This window comes from Odontesthes bonariensis, chromosome 3 (assembly GCF_027942865.1).
Source record: "Odontesthes bonariensis isolate fOdoBon6 chromosome 3, fOdoBon6.hap1, whole genome shotgun sequence".
Lineage (NCBI taxonomy): Eukaryota > Metazoa > Chordata > Actinopteri > Atheriniformes > Atherinopsidae > Odontesthes > Odontesthes bonariensis.
In genome coordinates, this window is record NC_134508.1 from 36,170,328 (window position 1) to 36,190,001 (window position 19,674).

The 19,674-nt window shown below is 41.3% G+C and overlaps 2 protein-coding genes across 10 annotated transcripts in view; one reads left to right on the forward strand and one right to left on the reverse strand.

The window, feature by feature from the left end:
- The window catches only part of rap1gapb (RAP1 GTPase activating protein b), a 128,192-nt gene extending 123,891 nt beyond the window's left edge, over positions 1-4,301 (forward strand). For 7 of the 9 annotated variants that reach the window (XM_075461643.1, XM_075461636.1, XM_075461637.1 and 4 more), the window contains one exon: positions 342-4,300. The gene's annotated coding sequence lies outside the window, so the exon portion shown is untranslated. Of the gene's footprint in view, positions 1-341 lie in introns of all 9 variants that reach the window. The other 2 variants (XM_075461634.1, XM_075461638.1) reach the window with 1 other exon arrangement.
- A 1,518-nt stretch (positions 4,302-5,819) lies between these two features.
- Positions 5,820-19,556, reverse strand: padi2 (peptidyl arginine deiminase, type II). Its single transcript, XM_075461644.1, has 17 exons — positions 19,319-19,556; positions 14,129-14,300; positions 13,699-13,768; positions 13,397-13,458; positions 12,883-13,000; positions 12,330-12,482; positions 11,996-12,183; positions 10,837-10,940; positions 10,425-10,536; positions 9,890-9,997; positions 9,058-9,209; positions 8,835-8,982; positions 8,315-8,408; positions 8,132-8,211; positions 7,082-7,171; positions 6,935-6,997; positions 5,820-6,831 (listed from the first exon to the last, which is right to left on the reverse strand). The coding sequence occupies exons 1-17, from the start codon at positions 19,480-19,482 to the stop codon at positions 6,601-6,603; spliced, it is 2,109 nt and encodes a 702-aa protein (XP_075317759.1). The 5' UTR covers positions 19,483-19,556; the 3' UTR covers positions 5,820-6,600.
- Positions 19,557-19,674: the final 118 nt, after the last annotated feature.

A 19,674-nucleotide genomic window follows, 5' to 3' on the forward strand; every position in this document is an offset into this window, starting at 1 on the left:
CTCTCAGGCAAACAAATTGTGGTCTTGAGTATCACAGGAACCAAAAGCTAGATAAGCTAGCTACCAGTCAAACAAACCACTTCCAGCCAAAAGATTCCCATGGCTTCAGAAAACCAGTCTCGTTTAGGGCTAGGCTGGGAACTCATGAGCTAGCCAAGCCCAACATCCTAACCAAGTGCTTGGCTGGGAACTTGTGAGGAGGCAGAGCTAGTGGCCTGATGTTATCATTTTGTACTTCCACTTGTATGTGATCATAATTTAGATTACTCTTCCTTAACTTGACTTACCTCAATATTAGAAGTGCTAACTGTATCTCTCCTATTACTTTACCTTTGTCTCAGTGTCTCCCATAAGTGACATCTTTTGCCAAAAAAAAAACAAGCCATTGAAGACATGTGAAGTCCCACACTGATGCAGAAAAGAAGCACAGGTGAGCCAGGCCAAGAGACTGACAGATCCTCCTTTGTATGTTCAGCACGGATCTCCTGCCTATCATGACAAATGTCCAGCTCCATGGACATGTGCTAACCTATTGCCCTCATTTAATTCTCCATGTGGAAACCTTGAGAGCTCAAGGCAAAGGAAGATAGACCTCCACACCCATGCAGCATCTAAACTATCATCTGTCAGCTGGCTTATCACAGTAATCTGCTTGACTGCTCATTCTTCAGGCCAGTAAGCTTTGAAACTTGATTCTAACATTCAAACGTTGTGAGTCCTCTTAAAAAGATCAGATGTGAATGGGGATTTTAATTTTGTGACTGAAAGGCTGGTAAAAGTAACCAAGACTGATCAAACAACTTGTGGTTGTTTGGCTTGTACAGAGTTGCACTATGAAGAGTATGTTTTTTTTAATGTAAAATTCACATCCCACTGTGACATTGTACAAAGGTTTAACTTTGACGTACCAGGTGTGTGTTCTTTCTGTCAGGCCATTTTCTGTGTTTTATTGATAATATATTAATTTTTGGGTATTCTGCCATGGATATTTTTTGTGTTTTACAACAATTTTGACAAATCTGTCATGTTTTAGCAAGGGTGTGACTGTTGCGGGTCACCCTTCTTATCTGTGGGTGAATGGTAAAGCATTCAACAAAATTTGTGCAACAGTGAAATTCTTATTAGAAGAACTATCTAAACAGACATGTGAACTGCAACCAGCAACATGCATCTTCAGTCCACACTTAAAAGGTACTGCTGTTTCAACTTCTGTCACCAAATGCTGTTTTGTCCCACCTCACCTGTTGATGTCTGTGTACAGGTGTGTATACAACAGTGCTGTGCATGGTGTAAATCTGCTTGCCAAAATCCTCTTCTTTGCACACCACTGCAATGCTTGACATAGAGATGTTCTCCCTGTGATTTGTGTTTTATTGAAAACCAGCCAGCATCTCAAGACGCAGTGCACATTGCTGATAGAAAACCAGATGCCACCATTTGCTACTTTATTTGTATGTATTTGACTTACAGTAAGCACTACATTTTCTGTTATTCCCACATGCTGACCTTTCTGCAAAACCTGATTTGTTGCTGAAAATGAATTACACTGTGACTCATCTGGAAGTTGCCTTTATGATCGTGTCACAGAAGCTGCTTTTAGTAAGGTCATATTTAAAGGCACTGTGTTGCCAGATGACTTGAATGTAAAACTAAGCAGAAATCGATTTATTTGAACATTTCTTCTACTCCGAAAGGTAATACTGTATCGAATCATTACCACAGTAAGCACACCTTTACAGAGCAGATATGTTTTCTTGTTTTCCTGTTTTAAGTTTATTATAAAGAAGAGAAGTGACGCATGGTGACATTTTGTCAGTGATTTCACTGAAGCAGACATTTATTGCCTTTTGAGTTAATGAGAGCATAAACATCATGTGAAAGTACAAAAAGTTTGAAACACTGGACCAAATGAAACACCCTATTTACTGTATTAATTAAAGGAAAATGCCGGAAAGTTTAAAATTTACTATTTTCCCTGGTACATGTTCCCTAAAATCGATTTCTCACCTTGTTTACATTTATCAGCCCGAGAGAGTAACATTCGCGAATGTTTGAAATTCAAGTTATACCGCTCTGGCTCTCCCTCCCTAGCGCCGCCATGTTCACTCAACATGACGTCAGAAATGCAAACATTTTTTCTACAGCAATGGAAGACATTGTAGCATGGTTGCCGCGTCTGTCACGACGGTGTCGCACCGTGACGTCAAAATGACGTATCAGGCCTGGCGCTTCCCTTGAAAAGACGGCGCAGCGCGTTGTCGTACACCAGTCAATTTTTGTTACTTGGCGGTGCCGAGCACAACGAACCGGATGGACTGTTGTGAGACCAGGCTCAGTCAGGAGGTGCGTTTGTACAGACAGCTGTACGAAACTGCAGTGAAACAGCACAGGGAGCACGTAAACTCCCAAAACTGGTTCACAGAGATGGGCAGAACTTTGTAGCCTGGGTGCCAGCCGAACTTAGCCCCGCCCATAAAAGTTTTGGTCGGGAAGTTCGGTCTGGCTCTGCACAGTTGGGAAATCATTATGCCCGACCAAGAATCGGTCGACCCAATCAGATTGCCAGGGCGGGCTTTATACGATGATGGACAGATGATCAACAGGGACATTATCGAGTACGTCACTGAAGAGCTGAACATGGCTGCCGCTGGAGAGCTAGGGTGTGTAGATTCTGCCATTGAGTCTGTTCTACAGGATCTCCACATTGCATTCATTTTGAAAGACGAACAGAGGAACGCGAAAAAGGCTTTTATCGATTGAAAAGATGTTTGTGCCGTCCTTCCTACAACAAGTGTGTGTCGCTTAATCTACGTCACATACTACGTTGCTCTGATTGGTTGTAGGTCTATCCAATTGAGCGAAGAGGCATTTTTTCTCCTGGTTCGGTTGAAACACGCCCCATACTCAAAACTCTATTGAGCGGTATCAGACTCACATTCTGACTAGAATCGTGAGTATGACGTAGTCAGGCTAAGAACTTTGGGGAAAGAGGGAGAATTCTGTAAAAATGTGTGGAAGAAGCTACGGGACAGATACGTGAAGGCAAAGAAGAGGGCAGAGACTCTGTTGATGCCGGGGGCTTCAAACCTTCACCTCTTTTAACTGAATTAAAAAATTAAAATGATCCGAAAACTGCAGCAGTATCATTACAGTATTCTTGCTCTTGACAGCGGCATTGTTTTCTTCTCCACTTTCGTGGTTGTAGAGTAGAGGTAACCTTCACGTAGCAGCGCCACCTCTGTGACGGAGAAAATTGCAACTACTGGCGCGCAACGACTTGCGCCACTATATAGGTCCTATGGCGGGCACGAACTCGTGACGTCATCAACACCGCTCGCGCGAGCGGACGCGGCAACCATGCTAGAGCCTTTAAGGCTGATTCATACTCGGTGCAAACGCGCAACTGTTCTGGCTCGAGAACCATTAATGACGTCATCGAAAGCGCCAGCCCCTTCACAGTTCCTTCAGCTCATAAGCGCAGTTTGCGCCGAGAATGCGTCACATTTGCAGTTCTCTCCAGACCAGCGAGCGTCACTGTTGAGGAAACAAGCTGAAAAGCATACGAAGAAAGCATACACAATGCCACCCTGTGGTGTCACGTCAGCAGAGGCTGGCACATCTGATGCGGAATGAATTTACTCTGGGTGTAGAACTGTATATGTATCTCAGAGCTAAGCGGCTGCGGCAAAAACAGAAGAGAAGGTGGAATGTTCGTCCTTTGCAACAAGACGAACTTTGTCAAACGTTGTCCCAGTGTAACTTCATAGACGTGTCGTACAGATGTTTGTAGAGGCGCATCCTCTCGGTCACCGCGGTCTCTGCAGTGTTCATTTTTTCTTTTTCTTGGTCAGCTGTTTCCGGTTGAGCGCGCGTGAAGTCAGAAAAAAAGTTGTGTGCGCGCCCTTGCGCCGCGCGAGGATTTTCTAGCTTGCGAAGGGGGGCGTGGCGGAATTTTGGGACACGTGACCGTTTGCGCCATTTGCGACCAGCTAGTATGAGCGAGGTCGCGCCGAGTAAGGGCTGATTCATACTCGGCGCAAACGCGCAACTGTTCTGGCTCGAGAACCATTAATGACGTCATCGAAAGCGCCAGCCCCTTCACAGTTCCTTCAGCTCATAAGCGCAGTTTGCGCCGAGAATGCGTCACATTTGCAGTTCTCTCCAAACCAGCGAGCGTCACTGTTGAGGAAACAAGCTGAAAAGCATATGAAGAAAGCACACACAATGCCACCTGTGGTGTCACGTCAGCAGAGGCTGGCACATCTGATGAGGAATAAATTTACTCTGGGTGTAGAACTGTATATGTATCTCAGAGCTAAGCGGCTGCGGCAAAAACAGAAGAGAAGGTGGAATGTTCGTCTTTGTAACAAGACGAACTTTGTCAAACGTTGTCCCAATGTAACTTCATAGACGTGTCGTACAGATGTTTGTAGAGGGGCACCCTCTCGGTCACCGCGGTCTCTGCAGTGTTCATTTTTTCTTTTTGTTGGTCAGCTGTTTCCAGTTGAGCGCGCGTGAAGTCAGAAAAAAAGTTGTGTGCGCGCCCTTGCGCCGCGCGAGGATTTTCTAGCTTGCGACGGGGGGCGTGGCGGAATTTTGGGACACGTGACCGTTTGCGCCATTCGCGACCAGCTAGTATGAGCGAGGTCGCGCCGAGTAAGAATCAGCCTTAAGAATCAGCCTTTACGAACTGTCTTGGTCTGACTCGGACCCGGAGATAGAATGCGAAGTTTCGCCTGAGTCCGAGTCAGATCATGATCAGCCTCTCGATCCAAGTTATGTTAGCTTATAGCCATCAGCCGAGATGGTCGGATAAGGCTAAAAATAAGGATGGACAAGTGGCTGTCGCAGCAGCCGCGACACCGCCGCCAAATGCTAACGACTCACCGGTTGTATCCACGAGCCGTGAGGCGTTTCCGGACCCCATGCCCAACCTTGTGTACCGTTTCCAGGCCTACCGGCAGGTGACCTACTTTCTCCATGGGAGACTTGGGAAGCGCTTCCGAAGAGTGATTCCCTCCTGTGCGGTGTGGGCGATCAGGGATAAATACGAGTCGCAGGACGGGACCTACAAGGGTTTCCTTCACGCCGACGAGGCAGTTGTAGACTATCACTACAGATATATGTGAACATACATGTTGAAATAAAAATAATTTCTAATTCTACTATATACAGGTAGTATTCAATCATTGTGTATTTCCAAGTTACACTCTACACTTTGTTAGAGCACACTCCCGCCACACAAGTAGAATTTTATTTCCGCTGCACAAGTAGAATTGCATTTCTGACGTAAAATATGCCCGGATGTGGCTGAACATGGCTGCGCCAATGGCCAGAAGTGAAAAAATCTGGGAGTGCAAGGTTATGGGTTGAATAATGTAAAACAGTGTGAGAAATCGATTTTGGGGGACAGGTGTCAGGGAAAATAGGAAAATTGAAATTTTCCGACGTTTTCCTTTAAGCCGTCTTAAGCAACAAATAGCTCAAACCACATGTTCAATCACAATAACACAATAATGTTACAGCTTTTAAAATGATTTTTCAAAGAAAAAATGTGAACTATTGGAACATGAAAATACTTGAGTTGATTAAGTCTGCCCTCTTGTGGCTTCATATTATCATTGCACATTTTAATGTGGTACCATCTACTTGTGCTAGCACTGTATGCCAGTGGCCAACAACCACTTCAATACTGGGAGCAAATCTTCAGTGTGCTTGATTCAAATGATTGTATCTCTGTCTATTTGCTTAAGCTCTTGTTCAAATGACTTGTAAATATTGCTTTTCATCCTTTCTTTTGTAAATGAAGCCAACAAAAATGTTTATTAAAGATGTTTATTAAAGATGATAAAGGACGCACACCAAGTTCAAGCCCCAGTGTAATCTTTGCAATCTTAATGTCGATAGATACTTTGCAAGAATTTTATAACAGCGAGGCACTTATTTCAAAACGATTGATAACAGAACCAACTGTTTTGGGAGTTCTAAGACAAGGATTTTGTAAGGCTTTAAAGAGAAGGTTCTCCTTTTCTGTTGTATGCTATTGTCTCCTAAGACAATCTAGTCTATGAAAACCCGCCATCTGCCAGTGGTCGGTTATAATCCTTCAGATTTCATGAAATCCAATTCCATTTCAACCCAATTTTACATTTTTAAGAGAGAACCATCTATGTGTGTTAACATCGTGTAATTGCTTCTCTGTATCTGAATTTTCAGCCTTAATTTAAAATCCAGCATTCATTCTCTGGTAATAAATCAGCTTTACGGGCACAAAATACTCACATTAAGCAGAACATGGAAGGAACCTAGCTTTGCTGATCACTGTGCACTCTGTTTACACCATGTTGCTACTAATGCAAAGTAATCAGTTCCTTCAACTGCAGCATCGCATATAACATTTTCAAGAGATTATAAACACGTGGTTGCTTTAACAGCAAAGCATTTGATTCCTCCATTTTGCTTATGAAACGATGATACTCCAAAATAGGACATGGGTAATTTTGTGAAGTCTTGTGCTGCAGTATTAATTTGCTGGTGCCATCACAAGCGTAAATCTTAAGGATTACATCTTTAACCTGTAACCTTCTGAGTTTTTATTCACTACTCAAGATTCCACCACTTGAAGTCAAACGGTTCCCTGCGGACGTTGGAGCCGCAGTGCACCTCTCCCAGCAGTTTGTGGTAGGAGGCAAAGTCGTCAATGAACGTGCAGCTGAGGCCCAGGGCCTCCATCAGGGAACACATCTCGGCTTCGAGGGCGCAGCGTCCATTCACCTTGGGACCAAATGGCTTCGGAATTCCAAGGTTTTTTCCCAAGACAATCATGTTCACCTGGAAATTGATATGACAAGCGACAGTGCCATCAGCCCCTCAATCTACTTTTATCTTTTATCCTTTGAAAATGATTGTTTCTGACAAATATTTCTGAACACACCATGTCAGGGTAATAAGCCACTGCTCTGTATTCCTGCTCCTCCGGCTCCTCCTCCCCCCCTTCCTCTCCCCCCCCTTCCTCCTCCTGCTCCTCCTCCTCCTCCTCCTCCTCCTCCTCCTCCTCCTGCTCCTTCTGCTCCCCCCACACCAATTTGAAGAGAATTGGCAGGTCAATAATGTCTTCATCATCCAGTCCCAGCTCTCTCTTGAGTACATCTCTGTTCCAGTCAATGCAGTTCTGGAAAAGAACAGAAAGAACAGAAAAATAAATCATAAAGCATGGTATGACTAGTTACTTAACAACTAATCAGCTTAAATTACACAAAATATACCATAATGTGCGAAAGAACGTATGGGGTATTACATCATTTTTGTTAGGTTGCCCTTCTAGAAGATTAGTTACCTTGCCATATCTTTGCAAACAGGTCTATAGACATCAAGCAAGTCATACTAAATGCTCAGTAACCTTCCTGCTGGCCCAGCCATAAGATTCTAGTATATCCCAGTGTTGTAAAGATAAAGTGCAAACATGAGTGCTAAAACACATATTGTATATATACTTTAATAAATCTGGTGGTGGGGGAGCACAAACTATAATTGTCTATTGATCAGGACTTCTGAAACAAGTAAACAATTGAGGGATTTGTGGTGCGCTGTAATAGGGATAAATCAATAAATAAATGCAGAAATAAAAAACGTAAAAATGACACAAACATCCATAGCACACAAGATTTGGATCAGCGCTATCAAATGTTGTCTGGTGTAAAGCAGATGAAAGGTGGACTGCCTGAGGAACACTACTGCTTGAAGCCATGCTGCCAGCTGTAAACTTTGGAGGAGAAATATTGCTGTGAGGCTGTCTGTCATTGTTTTAGCCCCTGAGTGCTAATGGAAAACTGTCATTCTACAGCGACCTGACCTTACTCATTTCTAACTGTTTTGGGATGTTCTAAAATGCTGACAATGTGCCTGGCTTTGTTGGCCATCAGCAGTTGGACACTAAAGCTGTCGTGGGTAAATGGGAGCAAATCCCTGTAGCCAGGTTGTAAAATCCTGTGGAAAGCCTCCCCATTAAGTGGAGGCTGTTAGAGCGTGTGCCATAGCTGAAGTGAGATAGAGGTGAGTGTAATGTTTTGTGTCTTGCAGCCAAACAGTGCTGACCATAATGATAATATATGTAATTTATAATCCTGCTCACCTGCACGTAGTTGTTTTCAGCTTGGAGACTTTTATTATTTAGTATCTCATCCACTGTCAGTGGTTCTTCATCTTTCAGGCCTTTTGGAAACATTGTACAGAGTGAATGCTATTAGTTTTATCATTGTTAAGATACATTTTAAAAATTCCACCGATAATACACCTATCAACAAGCCTACTGTACCATCAAATAGTTTGGCTTGTCCATGTCCATTGTTCTGTAAGCCTCTGAATAGCTTGTAGCCTGCGTCTGGGCTGGCCAGCAGCAGTCGGAAGCCCTGTGACCAGGCACACAAGAGACAAAGATAAAACTCCTATACAAAGAGCTCATAGAATCCCACAGTGTAGGTTACCGTAAGGCACGATCAAGCACTAACAGCAGACCTTTTTTCAAAAAGACAGGTGACAAATTAAAGGAAAACTCTGAACAATTACCCCTACAGTTAGTGGCTGTGGTGGCTCTCGTATGGTGTGAGTCCATTTGTCCGGTTAGGACTGACATAATTACAGCTTTCTCCACCACCATCATTAAAACATCAAACAGACTTACAGAATCAATGCCAAGATATGTCAAAGCTGTTCTGGCAGCACTTGAAGGCCTCACACCCCAATGACACACTGTATGCTGTTTTGGCCTTTAAGTTGTCACTTATCTGTATTTCTGCAGTGTTCTGAAGAATCTTTGGATGGAATGAAATATCTACCTTTCTGTCAGGTGCGGGAACAAAAGTCATGAATTCATCTACGTGGCCGACAAGAAGCCAGTCGGAAAATAAGGCAATGGGTTCCTGAACCTTCTGAGCCCACAGGAAGTCTTGAACTACTTTGGTCATGTTTCGTCCTTTAGTTGCCCTTACAGAAAGAAAGAGATTTGAGTATACAGAAATCCTGTCACAGGCTCTTGCTCAGACAAGTTGCAATACTCACGTAGGGAAGGCAACCCCGATGATGATCCTGCCCAAGGGGAATTTTTTCCCGTTCACAATGACAGGAGGGCTGACCTCAAGATTGCCAAACGAGTCCAGACTGCTCACATCTTTTCTGTGCGCCACCCTCGTCACATAGCCAAAGTCAGGGCCCTGAGGTAGAAATTTGGTCAAATACCTGCTTTAGACAGGGAAGTAATTCTTGAAAGTCTCTTTTCATTTAAAAGTTGAATTAAAAAAACTGAAAAAGCTGACACTGACTCCTTTTCACACTTACACTGTAGTCCTAAATTTTTTCTGATGGTTGGGAGGGGTAGCAGCATTTACTCTGAACATCTTGTAGAGATTTTCTACCCACCCCCCTTGTAAAATCTCTTAATGTTCGCTGAGTGAGAGTACATAATGGTAGCAGCTGATCTTCTGGAGTTGTTGTTTTATACTCTTCTCAACTGACTTGTATGTTGCTTTCCAAATTGATGCTGCTATTGTGGATACGTTTAAATACAGGTCATACTGAAAGCAACATAAAAACAGACATTGAGAAGCCTCACAGCATACTTTTCTCCACAGTATACTCTTTTGCATCTTGTCCTGAATCCTGTTGCTCAAGACAGACATTCACCTGCATCCCCTCCCTGGCGTTTCCAGCACGATAAAATTTCATGTTCCGAAGTGCATGTGTGAACAGTAGCTATGTAAAAACTGTGTGAAAATGGCTGAACGTTCAAGTGGGTCGATGAGGCTTTCAAGAACAAAATCACACAACAAAATGCTGTCAACACTTCAGCATTTCCACAAGCACTTTGTATTTGATAGTTCTTTTTTTTCCTCACCAGTAGCTCATCATATGGAAAGTCCTGGAGATCTCCATCTCTAGGAGAATCCAGAACAACAGGGAACCTTTGATGGGGGGAATCAATGTAACCAAATTCCAGTTCATCCTGAAAAATAGATCATCAATTCTATTTGTGCTTCTATTGTGATAAATAAAGTATTTTTTAACTCATTTCATTCATTCATATTTCTGATGTCATCATGTCTAAGTTCTTATTAAAGGGTAAACTTATCTTTTTTTCATTTTGGTTGCAATGAAACCCTATGATAGCACAGTCAATTTTCGGGGGAAGCACAATTTTTTTCAGCTGTTACTGAGAAGTTTTTCATGCAAAGTCAGTCTTCCTGCTTAGTTTCATAATGTCAAGATTATGAAACTTATCACAAAGAAACTTCTCATGGTTTCCTCTTATAACTTAGTCATTACTTCTCATGTACTAAAAGAAAAATGCATTATGAATTATTTATCGAAAAGCAACAAAATACTCAGCATATGAACAACATGTTAGTGAGTTTAACACTTTTTTACCCTACCTGCATCCAACGGTCTCCTCTGTTCACATATTCATGGCAGATTTTCAGCTTGTACCCACTCTTTGCAACAAGGTTCTTCATTCCTTTCAGGAACTGATAGTTATCAGATGTACTGGAACCACAGGCAAAGATGTAGTTTTCAATATGCAATTTTTTGCATTCGGTTTTTATATATTTTTATAAATTCTACCACACCAAAAAGATTATATTTCAAAACTGTAGAGTCATAAATATGTGCATCAAATATGTGAGGCGACGGTGCTAACCACCACACCTTCGTGCAGCCACATAAATATGTGCAGTTTTTTTGAAAGTATGATTCAATGTTAAAAGGAATATGTGTAACATGATTGCATCCTGTTGACACATCTATTGTCAAAATTATCTTTATTATCCATCAGTCTGGCCTGACCTGCAGACAAAAACCTCGACAGGCTGGAGGGTGTTGGGTGTCATGATCCACGGAGCCACTCTGAACACCACTTTGTCGGTGAAAATGGGTGTCTCAGGAAGACCCTGTTAAAACATGAGAGAGGCTGCTGAGTACTGATAGTTCTCTTCTTCCCTGTACTTTTTTATGCAGTGTGACTAAACAGATATAAACTCATGAGTAATTAGACTTGAGAAACATTTTATCTCAATGTTTTTTTTTTGATTATAGAAGAATTCAGACTAATAAAGTCAAAAATATTTGACCAAGTTTCGATATCTTTTTGAAACAGAACACTCTGCCCTGACCAGAATGGGTGTGCTGGTAAGCAAGTACAGCACCGCCAGGCTTTCTTGAGGTAATGGGTAAAAGGATGGTGGTTATGATCTTTCTTTGTTAAATCAGGCTTTCCTCCTCAGGCCCCATGCACGCTCACATAAAAAAAATATCAAAATGATTTCAGCAAAAAGCCACAATTAAAACAAGAAATGATATAAATCAGAAAATTCTAGTTGTGCAAAGTGGCAAGTTAATATAAGCCTACCATTTATGCCAAGCTGCAAAGCTAAACATACTCTGTAGACTATTTTTAAATATGTGCTAGTTTCCAATATCAGTAATATAGAACAAATGTGTCAGCAAAATGGGACAAAATATAAATAAAATATAAAATAAATATAAAATAACCAAAGCAAAGTTTTTTGGTGGTATAAGTGAAGCTCAGCAGGTTTCATATACTATTCCCTGAACTGATAATTACTGAGAGTTGTTACTCAAACACTAAATTCTGGTCAAAAGCGTGGATTTTTCATTAAGGTGACCAACTATTTAATGCATTAAAAGCTGAGAAGATGTCATTGTTCTATGATAAAATTTGGTGATCAAAATGCCAGCATTTGATCAAGGTCAAAGAGCACCGACCGGCTTTTTGGATTACAATCAAATGACTGATTTTTTTTTCCATTCTGGAATGAAGTAGCCTTTTGTGCTTCAAATTAAGATTTTCGTCAAACTATATTATTGTAGTTTTATTAAATTTAATTAAAAATAGTTTAATCAAAAATAAATAGCAAAAGTAAAAACTGAAATTAAATGAAAAAAAAGATGTGTAAAAGTGTAGATGCAGTGCTGCAGGTCTTACAGCACAGATGGGTTCTAACAGACTGAGATTGATGCTGATGAGCCCATCAAAGTCTTTATCAGGAAATCTGAGGCCCTCCACGTAAAAGTTCATCTCTGCTTTGCCTCCAAGGTAAGGTACTTCTTGGGAAAGGACCTCATTGCTCAGTACCAGTGGATAGCCCTTCACAAACATGTTGTAAAGGTTTCCTGCAGAATTAATTCATTTAGATATGTTATTGTATACCATATATTAGTGTAATGGGTTTTAAGAAAAGCATTGTGATCTTGAGCACACTGGCTGGATTATACACAAAATCTGTTCTGGGATTTACTAAGTTATCCCTCTTACTTACGCAGGGTATTATTCAACAGTTCAGGGGATCCAGATCTAAAGACACGGACACTCTCTGCGTCTCCCTGAGAGATGTGCATGGTGAGCTTGTAGCCCTCTGGGAGTCGTGCGGGGCCTCTGGTCCGCAGCACCATGAGTGACATGTCCTTAAGATCTACACATTCACAGAAAGTCACATGCATGAAATTTAATCCAAGATAGTACCAACATGCATTGCACAGTACATGTGCCTGGGACATGCTTCTAGCTGTAAGGCTGAGTGTTACTGTCTTGGGTGTGATGCCTATGTGCACACTTGAAAAAAATTGTTTCTACTATCAAATTTCAGCACTACTGGTTTGTCCACCAAAAAGTAATTTGAGACTCCACCTTTATTAACTTGTCCTCTACACTCACATAGTCAAAAGACTTTTCTTATCAGACTGACTTCCTATATCTCTATTTGCATCAAACTCAAGAATTTTCTTTGTTATAAATAGCTGACGGTACAGAGGGACCGAAATGAGTGAAACTGTGTTGTTGGCAAAAGGTAAGATGTGCTGATACTGGTTTACCAGACACTCTGGAGATGTTGTCCTGCTCGCTGTCTGGTTTCTTCATAAAGGTCCTCTCTGAGTCACAGTTAACCAAAAGGATAGCTCCATGCCCATCAGGACCCCATTTCCAGGATCCCTAACAGATTATTAAATAACCAAAAGTGTTCATTAATAGGTTTTATAGGTTGTTTGAAAAAACTATTTAAACATTTTTCTTTCAAATGAGCAACTCATTTTAAAATGTACTCAAACAAGACATTTGGGTCTTACATTGACTGAATAAAAATGTGAAGAAATATCTTAAGGCAAAACTCAAGTCTCCTGCTGCCTGTTGGGGCTTGTATAAAGGAATCAGCTGACACATATGGCACAACAAGTCAAAACGCAGTCTGTTTTCCTTTTAAACTAATACATCTGAAGCTCAGAGTTAACTTCACGAATAGAGTCCCTGTCAATATCTGGAAAAAACAAAAACTGAACATTTTTCTTCTGACTTTGTGCTGTCAACTAAAGCTGACACATTCTAGATCACCTTATTGGGGTTGTTTTTCTCCACAATGCCATCTCTGTCAGCATCCACATCCAGAGAGATCTCTGTGCGATAAACAAAATATGTCTATCACATATTGCTTTTGCATAGCTTTATCATTCCACATAGTAGTTCATTGTCTTATCCCTTCTGTATTACAGTCATCATGAAATAACTGTCTAAAATGTTTTGTTCTGATGAAAAATCATGTTTAGATGTTGATGTATATTTAAATATGCAATTCAATTTCTTCTGAAAGTACAAAACAACAAATAATTACTTGTAAATTGTATGAATTAACTTACCAACAGCTGTCAGGTGCAGAACTGCTCTCCCTAAAGCTTCTTTATTCTCTCCGTAGTAGCGGACAGACAGCTTGTAATATAAAGGCACAAGTTGAAATGTTAGAATTATGGAATTTACTTTGCAAAACAGTTGGAGTTCTTTAGTTCTGTTCGGAAATATTTCCTCTGGTTAGTTAAACAGCTATCAAATCAAAATAAGCTCAAGCTACAGGTACAGCATGTCTTCTCACAGCTTTAGGGGAATTTCTGCACTGTTTCAGTAAAATAAAAGTCCCAATTACTTCATCTGTATACCTGCAAATCTTATTTTCACATGAATTCTGAGTTTTTTATAAATCAGTAAATAAATCATTTGGCGCTTCATGTTCATGTTTCATATCTCAGAAAATACTCAAAGTAACGTGTCACCACACACTTCTGCCCTGCTTACCTTGCTATCATTTTCATATTGACTGGCATGGCCCATGCTGATGAATAATATTGAGTTTCCATTTAGAGGGATGGGAGAGAGGTGGGATGTCTCCTGAGGTGGGGGAGTTATTCTGTACTGAACACTGGGAGTGCACTTCACTGAGAAGAACTTGGAGCTGGGAGGGGCACTCCTGAAAACCAGACAAACAACATTTTGATGCATCCATTTTACATAAAGCACTGAGCAAAGGTTTTTGAGAAATCCCCAAATTTATTTATATTTTGCTTCCAAGGAGCAAGACTTTCAAGTATTATTTTAAAGTTGTATTGATCAACTGTTTTTCAGACCTCCTGAGGGTTTTTAAAGGTTTTTCTGTGGACACTGTTTCATGTCCAGTCCAGTTCTTTTATCTGACCATTTTCAGAGGAATGTCTGAAAAAAGGCTCCTAACTTGAAGGATGAACCAATGTTGTTTCTACACTTAACAGACAACTTAGTAACAAAGTGGCTTGAGATACCATTTAAAATCAGTTCTTTGCTAACAGGTTTTTGCAAATGCACATAATTAGTTTTCATTTTTCTAGTTGCTTCTTGGAAAATACCAAGAAAACACAGTTTGACAGACATTAAGTTGTATTTTTGCATTAACAAGGTGATTCTCAATGAGCTAATAACCACGAACTTGGCATATCTCACCATGTTATGCCGTGTTACCTTAAAGGGATAGTTCAATGCGTCCAATGTAAACTGTGCAGACTGAAGAGCAGACCGAAGAGCAGACCGAGCAGTCCCCTGCTTCCGAGCAGTAAACACCGTAACAGGTTCAGCTATCGCTAGGTGGCTGGACGCATTGATATCAAGGGAGGCAAAAATAGCGCCAAGCGATGTGAGGTCTGACTTTTTCCTGCACAACGATTTTGTGATGCAAATGTATTACTCTTTTGAACGCATATTGTTTTGAGAAGCAAGACGCTTTATTTTTTTAGCCCCAGCCAACTAGCCGGACTACCTTTGTCAAAGCCAAAACTCGGCTGGAACTCGGCTCACAGGACGCAGCAGGGGGTAAGTCAATATTGCTAATATGGGATGTGTCATGCAGCTTCATGTCAAAAGAGGCGAACTATCCCTTTAACTGAATTAAGGAAAGAAAGTGGACAAGTGGAGTACAAAAGAAGCGGTGTCAGTTCCCAAAAAAACTACAGAAGATGAACAGCAAGCGATGTCCTTAAAAAATAGAAAAAAAATCCAGCAAAGACCTGACACAGGCTCTGAGAGATAAATCTGGACACTCAGTTGATCCATCTACTGTTCACTGAAGCGACATCAGAAATGGGCTCCATGGAAGGGTGGCTGTCAAGAAGCCGTTCTTAAGGAAGAGAAACAGGGACAAAAGGCTGAGCTATGCCAAATGACACAAGAAGTGGGCTGAAAATCAGCGGCAGCAGGTCTGATGGAGGGATGAATCTTCAGCAGAGCCCAGATCTCAACATTATTGAAGCAAATTGGGGTCATCTTGACAGAGAACGGAGCAAAAAGCAGCCAACATCCAAAGAAGAGCTTTGGAATGTCCTTCAAGAGGCCTGGAGAACTATTCCTGAGGACTATTTAAAGAAATAACATGAAAGCTTGTCTAAGAGGGTTCAGGCTGTGTTGAAGAATAAAGGAGGTTATACCAAATATTAACTCTCAAGCTTGTTAGAATTGTACAATTGTACTCTGTTTTTGCCTTGTTTTAATACATTGTTTCACTAATTTTCCATTTTCCTGGCAATATATAAAAAAAGAGAGGTGACTCAACACATTTGCACAGTATTGTAAATGTCGTATAAAACATAAAGCATGTTTCCAAAAGCACTTCGAGTATGTGCATAATAAACAAGGGACAGTGACGTTAAGTGCATGCAAGCCACAAGCTCATGTTTCGTAACAGGTGGCAGTGGTGGTTATGATAAAGTTAGTTTGTAGTGTCCACTGCTTAGAAATAAGGGAACCAGTTTAAGCACATTCAGCTTGTCTGTGGCAGAGAAAAGCAGAAACATATAGGTCTCGTAGTATGTTTAATACTTCTTCTTGTTGGAGTTTTCAAGTGTCAGCTATTCTATGATAACGTTATCACGGGTTTGTTTAGGAATAAGCACCATGTAGTCAAAACTTCAACTTTTCTATTTGAAAAAGTTACTGATCACATTCATTTCTCCCATCCATATGGTGAATAAGCAGACACCTTTCAAATATGATAGTGACATAAGAACCAGGGTCAGACAAGTTTGTCTGCACTGCTCAGTTAGGTTCGAGTAAATATCAGAGTGCATTTGTACACAGAATGAAGATGTGACTTTTAATTCAGCTCAGTTCGGTTTATTTATATGGAGCCAATCACAAAAGAAATCTCTCAGGGCACTTTACAGAGAAAGTAAACTCTATGATTTAAGTCCAAATTGTATCTAATTGTATCCTCCACTTACATTTTAAACACATATGAGAATGCCAGACTCTTTTTAAAAAAGTCAACCTTTTCCTTAATCCTTTAAAACAGGCTCCCTTTACTTGACCAGGTCCTTTAATGATATAAGGTTTTATTTTTTTCAAATAATATTATTAGTACCTTGTGGGGCTGGAGACTCTGTAGTAAGAAGCAACACAAGGATGCCTTTAAGTAATTTGACAGGAGCTTTTGGCCGTTTATCATCATGAAGCTTCACAGATTTTCTTTACATTGGCTTCCCATTGGGTTAACAATCCTTGTTCTAACCTTCAGAGCTTTGAATGGCCAAGCCTTTATTTATTTATTACACTTACTGATGCTCTAAAACAGCAATAGGACCCTAAAGTCACCTGCTCAGGGTTGTTGGTTGTCCCTCAATCTCAACTCCGAACAAAAGGCGACTGCACTTTTGAAATTGTTGTCCCTAAACTTTGGAAGCCTCACTCATTGGACTTAAGACATGTGAACACTGTGGAAACCTTTACAAAGCATCTTAAAACCCAATTGTTTAAAATGACTTAGAGGCACTTTCTTTTTATATTTATCGTTCTTTTTTTTTTCTTTGTGAAGCATTTGTGACACTTGTTCCTGAAAAGTGCTATATATAAAAATCATACTTACTTGAAACTTGTTAAGAGCAAAATAATGTTGGAGTTGGTACAACCAGGGTGTATTGACTCACATAATGATGAGGTAATGACAGCTAACTACTTTAAGGTTGGAACATTAACATGTCAATAGCTGTCACAGCTAGAGGGGTCCCGTCCAAGATGCTCTCCAGTTAAATATTGTAAAAACCCCTTTGAGGCCCTGGGATCCTGGCTGTGTGCCAGTCTCCCACTCTGCCGGCTCAGTAATCCAGCTCTGTTGTGCTGTGTAGGCTACCATTTTGCAGAACGTAGGCGTATAGCATACATTGCTTTAGAAAAAACAAAGTCTCCCCTGTTGACAGAAACAATGAAAGACTGTTGACTCTCTCCACTGTATAAAACACAAAAAAACATGAGTTCTGCCACCACCAGGATCTGCAAACAGATGACATCCAGTGGGTGAACAATGGCATTCTTAAACGCTGCTGCTGCCAGTTTATTTGGTGTAAGCGATGTGAAAGTCTATTGTGACAATCCTTTAGCAGATCCTAAATTCATGTTGGTTTTAAAATTCAGCTTTTGCTGAAATTCTATCAGTGAGGTGCTGATTCAACTCACTACAATGGGAGAGGAGGATCAGGGAGCTGTACTGGCAAACTTGCCCTGGATCCTGAGCCACAGCTCATGTTACTGCGTTATAATGAGTGCTGTTTGTAATGTTTAGTCTATGATTATACTGATCAGCAGTGTAATTATGGGTCACAAAATATCTGAAATACTTGTCAGTGTACCATGAAGTCTCAGCATCATAAGGTTCAGGAAGGCTGAATTTATATAAAAAAAAAACAACAACAAAAAAAAAAACAGTCGTCCTAAAATCATATTAGTTCATATTAGACCTAATTAGGTATCAAGTCAGTTTACATTTGATAAAAATGCGAAGGGGTATCTATGATTAGGCTGCATCACTTCTTGCTCAGTTAACTGATTGATTTAAAGATGGAAATTAAATTTGAAAAGTGACACATACCATTCACTAATGCAGAACTTCAGATGGCAGTAGACAAACTGAAGAAATCCCCCAAACAACGAGCACCTATGGAGTCCAGATCTTAGCATGTGGGTTTCTAAATGTTAGGGGGCTCCTTACCTGTTCAGGTTCACGTTCAGCTCCGACCCGACCACGCACAATATGCTTGTAGACTGATCATAATCTACTCGGAGAGTCCGTGGATGAATCATTGCTGCAGTCCTCTCACAGTGTGTGGGACACTTAGACTGATCTAATGCCTTGCTACTGCTCGGTTGTGAGAATACGAAAGCGCACTGTAGCCTTGCAGTTTGTGACTGTGTGAGCTGCGTGCTGCGAGCGGCTGCAGGTATCGTTAAAGCCTCTGTGCGCTGATTGGTTAACCAATGTCCGGCCCATACCCTGTATCTCCTTTGTCAGTCTGTTTACCTATCCTCCGTTTCCTTGTAGCTCATTCAGAGGAAATAAAGTAAATTCAGACATATAGAAAATTCTGTTCAATCACAGTGATTGCACGTGCAGTTCTCCGCAGTATTTTTGGTCTGCAGGTCGGGTTGCGTCAACAAACACAGGCAAGCGTAAACAGAGAAGAGCCGCACATTTACTGTAGGTCACTTAACGGGAGACCAGAGGACTAAAACGGGGGGCTGAATATGAAATCGACAAGCCCTCTCGCTTCTCAGACATCCCAAGTTCCAAAAACTCATTTCAGGGAGATGACTCAGTAGTCGTCGTCGTCGTCGTCGTCGACCCCCCCCCCCCCCCCCCCCCCCCGCTTTGGGCAGATACGCACAGGTTTCACAAGCAACCTCTCCCCACACCCCTCTCTCTCTCGTGCCTGCGCCGTCGAAACGCGCATGGTGCACGAGTTATTGTATTGCCTGCACGCTCTCACTCGCATTGAAAAAAAAAAAAAAAAAAAAACACTCCCTCGAATAGTCTAAAATCCGGGATATTTTATCCGACTCGCGGGCATCCGTGATTAACTATCAATATCAGGGAGACTCCCGAACCTTCCGGGAGACTTGGGATGTCTGGCTTCTACCACCACGTACATGCACGTACTGAAAGGTGCATTGCTGGCATGTCTGCTTAGTGCTTACCTGTGCAGGTTCGCCTTCAGAGAGGTGCCAATGACCAGAATAATACTTTGCGGAGTATTTGTGTCCAGACGACATGTTCGATGATAAGTCGATGTCACTGTTCTCTTATTGTGTAAGAAAGCAGGTACATCTGATGATGAAGCGGTCTGGGAAACTTGAAACATGTTCGGTAGCCTAGTTGTTTGCCTCAAACTGATGAGGCGTTATAACTGTTGTCCTCTTCCTGTATGTGTTAAACCTCTGTAATTTGAGAAAGGAGGGCACCTCATACCAGGTGGCCTTTGAGGCACACACCTTCATTGTAATTGGCAGCTACGGTACAGGTATATGTGTGACTGCTAATTTCTTATAAATTC